We start from the raw sequence: 11,421 nt of genomic DNA on the forward strand, positions 1-11,421 counted from the left end.
GCTGCAGACCACGGCTACCCCCACCCTGCGTGGAGGAGGGAACGTGCCTCCAGATGATAATTCCATTTCCCTAATTATCTGCGTGCAACCAGGGCACGAAACCTCCCGAGACCTGTCCTGTTGCTCCAATCTCAGAATTAATGATTTGGGGACAGAAAAACACTCAGAGCACTGGATCGATTTCCTTGCCGGTTTCCCAAGAAGGGAAGAGAGGGGGAGGTGAGCGCCACAATCATCCACCTTGGCCATCAGTCCCCGGGAAGGGCAATTGAACCCCGAGAGGCCTGGACCCTCCCCTCTGGAGCAGGATGCCCAGGCCAGGAGCAGCAGGGCCGGCCCTGGACATGCAGACACGCTGGGGGCCAGACCAATCATCCCCGCCCTGCTCCGCACTCAGGGAGACCCTGGCTTGACTCAAGGGCGTTTGGGGCAGTTGGGATCGTTCTGAGAAAGGCGCCGGTTTGAAAGCCGGTGTCTGAGGCCAGTGGCTTCTGTTATCAGCCAGTCTGCCCAGGGAGGCAGGCAGGAGGCACACGTGTCTCAAGGAAGCCGCTTCTCCCCAGTCCCGGGCGCCCCAGGCGCTGGGGGACTCCTGCACTTAGAGGGAATTAGTCACCTTGTAAAAGTTAAAGACGGTGATTAGTCATCTCGTGAAGTGAAATAAGCAGCACCTTAATCAGGGCCCAGAGGGGTGGAACCATCCCGGGGCCGCTTGGTCTGCTCTTCAGGAAGGCGCAGGAGGAGGAAATTAACCTCTGGCTCATGCCGGAGGGCGGGGCGCTAGCACCTGGGGGCTCGGAGGCTCCACCCCCGCCCCGCTCCTCCGCAGGGGAGAGCGAGCCGGGCGGGCATCCCCGAGGGAGGCGGGGACGGGCACCCGGGGGGCCTGCTATGGATGGGCTGTTTGGAGAAGGGATGCAAACGCCCGCCCGCTTTGCAGAGTGGGGTGGGGCCGGCGGGGGACCGCGGTGGTGGCGCGATGGAGAACCGGCGTTTCCAGGGGAGTCAGATGTGAAGGCCGAATCCTTTCTAACCAGCTGTCCTGACGGGCACCAGTGTTCACTCATCCCCTCCCCACCAGGGCTCTGGGTGGAAGGCAGGCCCAGCACCGCTTCTGCTGCAGGAATAGTCTCAGTGGGGTCAGGGACTCACTCAAGGTCACAGCCCCCGGTGGGGAGCCGCACATTAAATCTGTTTGCTCCCAGCGCAGGGTCTGCTCTCTGGCTGCAGTTCCAGCCCTGGGTGAGGGGCTCCCCTAGCCTACGACCAGCCCTTCCTTCACTGGGACACACAACGCCAGATTTTCTACTAAAGGCGCTTAAGAAGAGCTCCTGCTACTCAAAAAAAAACCTTGGAAACCAAGTGCTACGTCTTGCTGCCTTTTATAACAATAACAACCATGGCAAGAATAACAGCAGCTCAGCTCCTGGAAGTACTTGACAATCTCAGGAGGCCAGGGCCAAACATTCTGAGCTCAGTGGAGCCGATTCAAGGGGTTTGCCTGTAGAACCAAAGCAATGTGGAGGGGGCAGGTCAGAGTGTGTTTGGGAAGAAGGGGGCTGCTTGGAGAACTGAGGCGGGACCCAGAGCGGAGCAGGTGCAGCCAGCGCCTCAAGGGCCGCGGGCAGGTGGTCTGCTCGGGTAAGCCCAGCAGAGGGAGAGAGGGACCAGCGCGCGCTGGGGGTGGTCCTGACTCACCGAGTTCTTGAGGTCGAGGTACTTGGTGTTTCTGGTCACCGGCATGCCAGACAGGAAGGCCAGGATGTCGTTGTTGGCCTGGAAGACAGGCACGTGAGGGTGGCTGCCCCGGGCCCAGCCGCACGGCCGAGAAAGGGGTCCAGGCCCTGGCTCTGCACTCTGTCTGCCTCCCAAGGCCCTGAGAGCCCAAAGAGGTGTGTGGTTTCTAGCTCTTCCACGACCTGGCCCACTTTCCAAATCCGAGGTCTCCTCATATTTCCAGTTGTTTCCCTTCCACCCAAACCATCCATGCCAGGCGAGGGAGCCGGCCCAGGCCAGGAGAAAACATAATTTATATGAGATGCGCAGAGACCCCAGCTAGGACTGGCGAGTTGCAGGGGGGCGGGTGATGAGGCAAGCGCGGATGCCCAAGCACAGAGCTGGGTGGGTCATGGGGCCCCTGTGATTAGATGGTAGATGGGTGGAGACAGCCTCTGGGCCCTGCAGAGGGAAGCAGCTCTAGCAGGGGCCCTGGGTGGCTAGCTGAGGGTGAGCTGGGGAAGGGAGGGGAGTGTGGAACCTGGGGGCGGCAGGGATGGCCTCGGTGGAGGGCAGTGTGGGGACGTGACCCGCGCGTGGGCTCACCTCGTCCAGCACGGCATTGCGCTTGGCCCGCTGCCGCTGCCGGAGCAGCACCAGGCCGGCGATGATGTCCGACGGCACAATGTCCAGGTCTCGGAAAAACTCGGCAAAGAGGTAGGCGATTTCCGAGTAGGCATCCTACATGGTCCAGGGAGGCGGCGGGGGGCGGTGGCAGGGAGCAGGAGAGAGGACAGAGGCCGGGCGTGAATGTCCGGGGATGGGTGTCCGCAGGGACCCTTCTCTGGCCCTGCTCCCCCACCCCCCGTCCTGTCCTTGGCACTCCTTTGGCACTCAGGCACTGGCCTGACACCCCCGAGCCATTTCTTGCTCCAGGACTAGGAACCAAGGCCTGCAGGCTCGGCCTGTTTCTCCTTCCGCCCTTCTCTCCAGCAGAGGAGCCAAATGAGCTCCTGGCTGCTTTTTTCCCATGCTGTTTCTTCCCACCTCCCTCCAGCTGTGACCCTGAATGGCCCCGCTAAAGGCCCTTTGGAGCCCAGGATCTCAGGCCCCCTCCCATTTCTGCCCACAACTGGAGGCTCAGGGACCCCCACCATGTGTCTGGAGAAGGGGTGTGTGATGCAGGGCCCCTGGCCCCCAGCTGCCCTGCAAGCTCTGTCCTCAGGACACCCGTGCTTGGGGCCGGGGGTTGGGAGGAGGTCGTGCGGACAGAGGCAACCCTGCCAGCCCTGTGCAGAGTCCTCTCTGCCTCCCGACAAGTGGGAGCCTGGAACCTCTTCCCTAACCTGTCAGGAGAGGCTGTGGTGGGAACAGACTCATGGCAACCGGCTTTCTCCTGCTGGGTTTCGCCCCTGAGTATCTGGCACTTGTGAGAGAAGAAAAATCAAGGGCTGCAAACTCAAGCGCCTAATGCAAGGGCCGAATCTAGAAATACTGAACTCGACACAAACGCCCCCGATTTTTAAATCCTGGCATCCAGTGCAAATGTTTGAGCAACATAGTGTGAGCTGATCAAAACTCTGGGCGGGACCTGACCTGACCTGACCTGATCACCATCAGTGTCTGGTGGGACCCAGCTTCTGGGGAACCCCCTGCCTTTTCCCAGTCCAACACCAGCCCCTAATCTGCCTGCCAGGAGGGGTGGATGTGCCCTGGATGAGACCCCCCCAGAGAGCCCTGTGGGGGTGCTTCCCACCCACCAGGGAACCTCCGGGGGTGGGAGGGGCTTTCTTACACTTGATTACTCACTCTATGGCTCAGCAGGGGCTGCGGGTGGGTAGGAGCCACTGGAGGCTTTTCCGGTGGCTTCCATGGAGGGCACTGGCTGTCTGGCTCAGGCAGGAGTGGTCTCCTGACCTCACTGGCTCTGCCACTACCTAGCTGTGGGACGCTGAGCAAGTCACTCCACCTCTCTGGGCCTCAGTTGCCTGATCTGCAAAATGAGGGGTGGGGCTAGATGATCCCTAAGGACCCTGCCAGCACTGGAGGGGGCGGGGCTCCACGGAGGGCTCCCCAGGGCCCTGCCTCCCCTCCCCCACCCAGGGGCCACCCACTGCTGACCCACCTTCCTTCTGCAGCGCCCTAGTGGGTGCGGAGGGCTGACGGTGCCCGGCCAGGGCCGCACTGACCGCACGGCAGCTGATCTTACAGAAGGACTTGCAGCTGGTTGTGGTTTAGTCTGGCGACCCCATGGACTGTACCCCACCAGGCTCCCCTGTCCATGGGATTCTCCAGGCAAGAATACTGGAGTGGGTTGCCATACCCGCCTCAGGGGATCTTCCCAACCCAGGGATCGAACCCATGTCCCCTGCATTGGCAGGCAGATTCTTTACTGATGAGCCACCAGGGAAGCCCTTGCAGCTGCTGAGATGCTGCTGGCTTTTCTTTGTCTTCAGGTCACCCTGATACTTGAGTACCTCTTCTCCTAGACTCATCTCTAAGTTCCAAGGGGGTCAATAAAAGGTCTTCCCATTTTTCTGTCCCCTGACAAAGGAAGGGAAGGGCTGTTTCACATGCAGGAGGGAGTCGGGTGGTGAATGACAACAGGTCCTCTGAGGAGCAGGCTGTCACCTCCTGTCATGCTCAAAGCCCGGCCCCGCCCCACCTGGCAGAGCCAAGGACCCGAGCCCCAGGGCGGCGACTTCCCAGTACTTACTGACTGGGAGTCCTTCGTCCGAGTGCAGCAGAGGAACACTTTGAGCCGGCGTGACCAGCTGGTGGCCTGACCCTCTTCTAAGCGGTGCCTGCAGTGGGGGAGAGTTGGTATGTGTGAGGTCAGAGGGCTGGACCAGAAGAGCTGGGCCCAGACATTACAGAAACAGGGCAGCCTGTTCTCAGGGCCCTGGCAAAGGGCTCCGCGGCAGGAGGGTCTGGGGGGACAACAGGCCTGGGCCGGATCAAAGCCACGGGGCCAGCGAGCTGTCAGCCTGCAGGGCTCTCCCTGAGGGGCTCCTGCTGGCCGAGGCTGGGGCCTGTGCTTCCAGCTTCTTTCACAAGGACACCAGCACACCCGGGGGCTTCGGAGCTGGGAGCCCGAACTGGGGGCTGCCCTGAAGCCCACGCCAAAGGCTCCAACCGAGGGCCCTGGGAGATGGCGGCAGAGTGCTGGGCCTCCCTGCCGATTTATTCCACATTGGGAGCAGACCTGCTGGCCAGACCTGTTCCCCTCTCAGAAAGAATTTCTCTCATCTCTGTACTTGGGGAAGCTTAAGGGGCTGAATGAGGTTCAGCATGCTGCAGCGCCTTAGATCCGTTATATTACAGGGGAGAGGGCCCTGCCCTTCATCTGCATGGCTGGCTCCTCTCCATTCCCCCACCTCCACCCCCAGCCCCAGTGGGTATGGCTGCTCTGATGGGGAGGCAGGACACCCAGGAGTCTGCACTCAAAGCAAGAGTGATTGGCCAGTTATCCACAGAGACCCTTCCAATGCTGAGTGTCCAGAGGTCAGTGTGTGTTTTGAGCATAAAGATCACAGATCCAACATTAAAAATGTACATTTCCAGACTGAGCAAGAGGGGCTGGCTGGCTTTCGTGACATGCGCCCTCCCCGCCAGCCCTTTCAGAGCCTGGTGCTGGGTGGTCAGGAGGGGCAGGCTCTGAATGACCCTGGATGCCTGCAAGGCACTTAGCATCCATCAGCAGTGACAGGCCAGGCGGTCGCTGCCTCCGCCTCCTCTCTGCAGCTAACAGCCGCTTCCTGCTCCCAATCCTGGTGCCACAGCGCTACGGGCCACAAGGACAGGGGAAGCCACAGGGCCATCAGGGTGACAGGAGTGGGTTAGGAAACAGGGCGAGGGACTTGCTGTTTCTGGAACCTGCCAGCTCTAAGGGACTTGGGCAGCCTCATATCCTAAGCCAACGTCCCCCCTCTACTGGGGGCTGGATGAAGGGACAGCATGTCGGCTAAGCTGAGTACCCAGAGCATCGCGTTCTTTAACTCTTTCTAACCAAACTGGCTGTCAAACATTCAAAGACAATTTCCTCCCTTCCCTCTGGCAGATTAAGTCCTGTATACTCTACTGCAGTACACTTTATGCCCACCAGGGGGCAGATGGAGCCAATGACATGTTTGGCCTAATACATCTGTTGGGCTACAGAGACCAAGATACGGGGAGGGACATTCTGTCTGGACCGAAAGTTCATGGACCCGGCACACCTCTGCCCTGGGGCTCACTAAAGCGAAAGGAGGGCAGACACTCCAGCAGAGATCCAAGGTCAGGCTCCCAAGGAGCAGTGGTGAGAAGAACCCATCCCAAACCCTTCCAGATTTCGCCAGAAGGAGAAAGGGCCCAGGACTTGAGCAGCTCCCTAACTCCCAGAAACTAAAATAACCCAACGGTGTGGATCAGCGCGGCTTGTGCACAAAGCCAAACCTGGAAGCAGATGAAGGGTCAGCAGGCTTGAAAAACGTCCTTGTTAAGAAAAACTTTCTGTTGGTCCAAGAGCAGAGTGAGGGGGCCAGGGGGAAGAGCCGGAGGGGTGGTCACAGTAACCCAGTCATGGACTGGGCTGCCCTCTCCAGCCCATCCAAGAGCTGGAAAATCCGCAACAGGTGGGGGTCTAGGAACTTGAGGCCTTTTACAACCCGCACAGGGCCCAGAACCGCTAGAAGACTTACTAATTCAGATGACAGCCACCACCAACCACCTCCACCTTAAAGGCATTGGCTGCCCTGGGCCCCAAAGGCAATTATCCAGAGTAGGGGAGGGGAATTTCCTCGCCCCCCCCCTCCCCCGCCAGGGCCCCAGGAGCCCAGAAACCAGGTCAGGTGGGGGCACGTGCTCGGAATGAGCAAAATGGGACAGGCGGTGGTGGCCAGCTGCGCCACCGGGAGGAACAACGGGCTCTGGGGCCTTGGCTCCCAAACCTGGCATTTGGGGCTGGGAGGTGGCCAGTCCAGGCGTGGGTGTGGCTCTGGTTGCAGGGCCCAGCTGACGTGGAGGGCCCAGGGGGGCTGGACGGAGGGGCGTGGGAGGGTGGGGTGGGGGCCCAGGCAGCCCGCTCCCCTGGGTGAGGGCTCCCACCCCTGCTGCCCTGGGCTGGGGGTGGAGTGGCAGCTTCACTCCCCCACCAACCTGACTCGGGGCACGTGGCCTGCCCTCCCTGGGACTCGGACCGCTCAACTGTAGAATGGGTCTCACAGCCACACCAGAGTCGGCCAAAGGATGAAAAGGACTACTGGTGGAAGTGCAGGGCCTAACCCCGGACAGAAGCTCAATGAGCGGGAGCCACTGGGGCCTACCCTGAGAGCCCTTCTGCTCTTTTTCTTTCAATAAACAGGAACTCTGTGACCGTCCTGGACGCCCTGCCTCATTTTCTCTGCCTCCGTCCTTCTCCAAAACACTGTGAAAAACACTCCCCCCGGCAAGAAGCCTGCCTTGGTTAACCTCCTGCAGCCCCCTTAATCCTAGAGGCAGCCTCGCCTAGTGGTTAAGAGCCAGGGCTCTAAGGCCAGACTGACTGAGCTTGACCCAGCTCCACTGTTGACCAGCTGCGCTACCTCAGGCAAGTCACATAACCTCTCTGTGCCCCCGTTTCCTCCTCTGTATTATGGGGATGACACCAACAGCGACCTCAGGGAGTTACTGTAAGTTAATACGTGCACTTCTGGGCTCACTTGTCTGAGTGCTTCCTATTATTACTCCCGTGTTTTTAGTCCTGAAGATGATCTGAGCACGAAGCTCCCGTGAGCGCCAGTGTTCACCACTCTGATAAACATCCCGGCAGCTGCACGAGGCAGGAATGATCGCGTTCCCACTTTACAGACCAGGAAGCCTTGGGCCAGCACCTGGGGCTCACGCAGGTGGAGATGCAGTGAGGGAGGCCCGGGGCCGGCCTCTGCCTGCCCGGGGTCAGCGAGTCCCACCCCCGCCTGGCCACTGACCTCAGGTTGTAGGTCCGCAGGTTGCGCTGCCGCCTCTTGGTGGCCCTCAGCTTGACGAAGGTGCGGCCCGTGGGGTCGAAGACGCAGAGGACCGTGATGCACACACTCAGGATGACCACCCAGTTGCAGACGACCATCCCTGCGGAGGAGCGGTGGGAAGCCAAGGGGCATGGCACTGGGGACACCTCTCTGACCCTGAAGAAAGGGGCGCTGGGGCCTCCCTACCTCAAAATGCTTCTGGGGCCCTACAGTCAGACTCCAAAGGCCCCAGCCCCAGCCTCCGGCTACCTGGCCGTCCCTTGGCTGAGCTGTGACCACCCCCCCACCCCCCCGCCAGGCCCATCCTTGGCACAGAGCAGACGGCTATGTGGGTTTCCAGAGCCCTGGTCAGCTCTGTGCCTGCTGCTGCGTGCCCCCAGACCAGGGCCCCCCAAGGCGGGGACAGTGGACCTCAGGATGAAGGCTACAGCCTCGCCCAGCCAATCCATCAGCCAAGCTCACAGAAACTGTTTCCTCCTCAAGGTATCTAGCTTACTACCCTTTAACCTGGCCCCCCGACCCCTGATCTCAGGGTTAGAGTTAGGGCTGGCCGTGTCCCTTCCACCTCAGGGTTGCATGAGTGCTCAGTCACTCAGTCACATTTGACTCTTTGAGACCCCATGGACTATAGCCAGGATCCTCTGTCCATGGGATTTCCCAGGCAAAAATAATGGAGTGGGCTGCCATTTCCTTCTCCAAGAGATCCTCCTGACCCAGGGATTGAACCCTTGTCTTCTGCAGTGGCAGGTGGATTCTTTTACCACTGAGCCATCGGGGAAGCCCCCAACCCAGGGTTAAGGATGCAGTGTCCCCTCCACCCCGGGACTGCCCTCTCTAACCTGGCCTGTCCCTGCCACCCCAGGCCTGACCAACATACCGAGCGTGACGTTCTTGGCAGTGAGGTCGTTGCAGGAGGTGTAGTACTGGGTGAGCCAGACGATGCCCACGATGGCATAGATGAACTCGATTACCAGGATGGCTGCAAGCAGAGCAGGGTCCCAGCTGAAGGACGGGGAGGCCCTGGAACCTGGGCCCGGCTCCTCAGCAGCAAACCACCCACCACCCCCCTCTCAGGCCTTGAGATGCAGAAGCCCAGGGAGTGTGGCCATCCCATCCCCTGCTCTGGTTTGCGTGCCCTCAGGCCCTGACACCTCTTTGAGAAGGTGACTGCAAAGGCAGATGATGAAGAGGCATTTCCCTGCTCTTTCAGGAATTAGAATTGTATCTGTGAACTTTGGAATCAGACGTGGGGCTTCCCTGGTGGCTCAATGGTAAAGAATCCGCCTGCAATGCAGGAGACCTAGGTTTGATCCCTGGGTTGGGAAGATCCCCTGAAGGAGGAAATGGCAACCCACTCCAGTATTCTTGCCTGGAGAATCCCATGGACAGAGGAGCCTGACAGACTACATTCCATGGGGTTGCAAAGAGTTGGACACGACTAAGCGACTAATACTGTATCTTAGGCAAGTTACCTAATCTCTGAGCCCCCATTTCCTCCACTGTAAAATGAGAGTGATGAGGTCCATGGTTCAGGGCTGTGAGAACTGGGGGACAGGGTGTTCATTTCATGGAAATAGCTGTTCCTGGGGAGGCAGCCTCTAGCACTTGAGGCAAAAAGAGGAAAGGGGCGAACCAGCTGCCCAAAGCACCCTGTCCAGGGCTGAGCCCAGGGCTGACATGGGGTTGGGTGTGGGGAGCAGGGAGGAGAACAGACGCCACCCCCCCACCCCAGGGACAGCACTGGAAGCCCCAGCTTCACAGGCAGCCCCATGTGGCAGCCAAGAGTCCAGGCTTTGGAGTCTGACAATCTGGGTTCAAATCTCTGACACCTGCATACTTGTTAGCTGTGTGACCTTAAGGGAGCTAATTAACCTCCCTGGGTCCCAGATTCTTCACCTGTAAAATGAGACCAACAAAGGGCTCCTCCCTGAGTTAACACAGGAAGAGGGCTAAGCTGAGGCCACAGGAGCACAAGAGTGTCCAGCAGGAGTGACCGGGGGAGGCAGCTGAACATGAGTCCAGGAGGAGGAGACAGGTGGGTCCTTAGGGAGCTGGTCTAGGCTCCTGAGGGGCCTCCCCAGGATGGGGAGGAGGGGCTGTTTGGGGAAGGATCACAAAGCAGCTGAAGAGACACACACAGCCTAGACAGAACAGGGGTTGGCAAGCTTTTTCCGTAAAGGGCCAGAGAATAAATATTTTAGACTTTGTGGGTCATACTCTCCATCACAACGATTCAGCTCTGCCATGGTTGTGCAGAAGCAGCCAGAGGCGGTAAGTACTAAATGAATGAGTGTGGCTGGGTTCCAATAAAACTTTATTTAAAAAAAACAGACAGTGGGCAGGATTTGGCCCTCAGGCTGCAGTCTGCCCACCCCTGGCCCAGAAGTGGGGGCAGGGAGTCTGACTGTTCGCTGCTGGCCCCCGGTGCTGGCCGAATGAATGTTGGGCACAGGAGGGGGGCGAGAGGGGGAGGGCCGGAGTAGCCCCCCGCCCACGGCGGGTGGCCCTTACCCAGGCGCACGTAGAGCACGTACTGCATGGATTCGCGGGGCTCTGTGTAGAGGATGCCGCCGCGCATGCTCAGCCAGATGATGGCCATCTCGGCGATCATGCAGCTCAGCAAAATGCCCAGGTAGCCGCGGCCGTGGTCCACCAGGTTCAGGGAGCAGGCCTCGTCCGGGTTGTAGACCAGGCCGAAGAGCACCACGGACAGGATCACAAACCTGGGGGAATGCGCACAGGAGAGGGCTAGGTGGCCCCGCCCAGCCTGGACTCCAGGGTGGAGGGCTTCACTGATCTGGGCAGGGGACCACCGTCCATCAGGCAGCGGGGCCCTCTGAGGACACAGGCGCCCAGGGACAAGGCAGTGGGACAAGGGAGCCCAAGCCTAGGTCAGCTCCTAGAGTGGCCAGGCAGGGTCTCTGGGCTCCACGCGGGTATTGCCCTAAAGGGGGTGGATGTTTCAGCACTGACTCCTGGGACAGGGTCAGGACAGAGGGTCAGAAGGCCTCCCCCAGGCCTGTGATGCCCCACCCCCACCCCGCCGGCCTGTGCATGGCCCGGAGACTCACCAGGTGGTATGCAGCAGGAAGAGGAAGATGGCTGGCAGGACGAGGTCATCGCTGCCCACAGACCAGCGCCGCCGGAACACCACGATCCCGGGCATGGCTGGCGGCTCTGCGGAGGCTCAGCGGGCCTGGCGCTCACCTCCTGAAACAGAGCAGAGGACCCCCAGGCTGCCCGGGCCACGGCCACATCCAGGGCCACCATGCTTATGGCCAGGTAGGCCCAGCAGCAGGGACAATCTCCAGTCCAACATCCCCAGAGCTTCAGTCCCATCCCTGGGCAGGACCCACCTCCCACCATATCCATCCCCCTGGAGCCAGTATCAAAAACTGCAGTAGCTAGACACTGGCTTCAGTCTAACCCCTGAGGACTTGCCTGTCCCCAAGAGTGGCACAGACCCCTTGAGATCGGCTCAGCCTGGGGTTGCCCCAACAGGAACTGCTTAGCTCCACTAAAGACCTGGGCTTATTCCTATCCTCCTCCATGGGATCAGGGGACCCCTACCCACATATCCGGTGCCTGCAGTCCTTGGTGTGGGGTCGGGATTTCCCAGCCCAAGCCTGAGCCTGTCTCCCGGCATGAGCTGAGCCAGGGAGATGGAAGGCTGAAGGCGCTGGGGAAGGTGGGGGGTGAGCACAAGTGTGGGGCTGGCACA

The 11,421-nt window shown here is 60.1% G+C and overlaps 1 protein-coding gene across 3 annotated transcripts in view; it reads right to left on the reverse strand.

Moving 5' to 3' along the window:
• Positions 1 to 11,421, reverse strand: part of DAGLA (diacylglycerol lipase alpha) — a 66,448-nt gene that overhangs the window by 17,884 nt on the left and 37,143 nt on the right. For 2 of the 3 annotated variants that reach the window (XM_086383552.1, XM_086383553.1), the window contains exons 2-8: positions 10,772 to 10,910; positions 10,212 to 10,423; positions 8,578 to 8,679; positions 7,662 to 7,800; positions 4,433 to 4,520; positions 2,323 to 2,457; positions 1,699 to 1,776 (exon numbers count right to left, since the gene is read on the reverse strand). In XM_086383552.1, the coding sequence (XP_086239678.1) occupies positions 1,699 to 1,776; positions 2,323 to 2,457; positions 4,433 to 4,520; positions 7,662 to 7,800; positions 8,578 to 8,679; positions 10,212 to 10,423; positions 10,772 to 10,866 (849 nt within the window). In that variant the 5' untranslated portion in view covers positions 10,867 to 10,910. Of the gene's footprint in view, positions 1 to 240; positions 591 to 1,698; positions 1,777 to 2,322; positions 2,458 to 4,432; positions 4,521 to 7,661; positions 7,801 to 8,577; positions 8,680 to 10,211; positions 10,424 to 10,771; positions 10,911 to 11,421 lie in introns of those variants that run through there. The other variant, XM_086383554.1, reaches the window with a different exon arrangement.

Source organism: Bos grunniens, chromosome 29 (genome assembly GCF_055505025.1).
Source record: "Bos grunniens cultivar Pamir isolate PY7600 chromosome 29, Bosgru_T2T1.0, whole genome shotgun sequence".
NCBI lineage: Eukaryota > Metazoa > Chordata > Mammalia > Artiodactyla > Bovidae > Bos > Bos grunniens.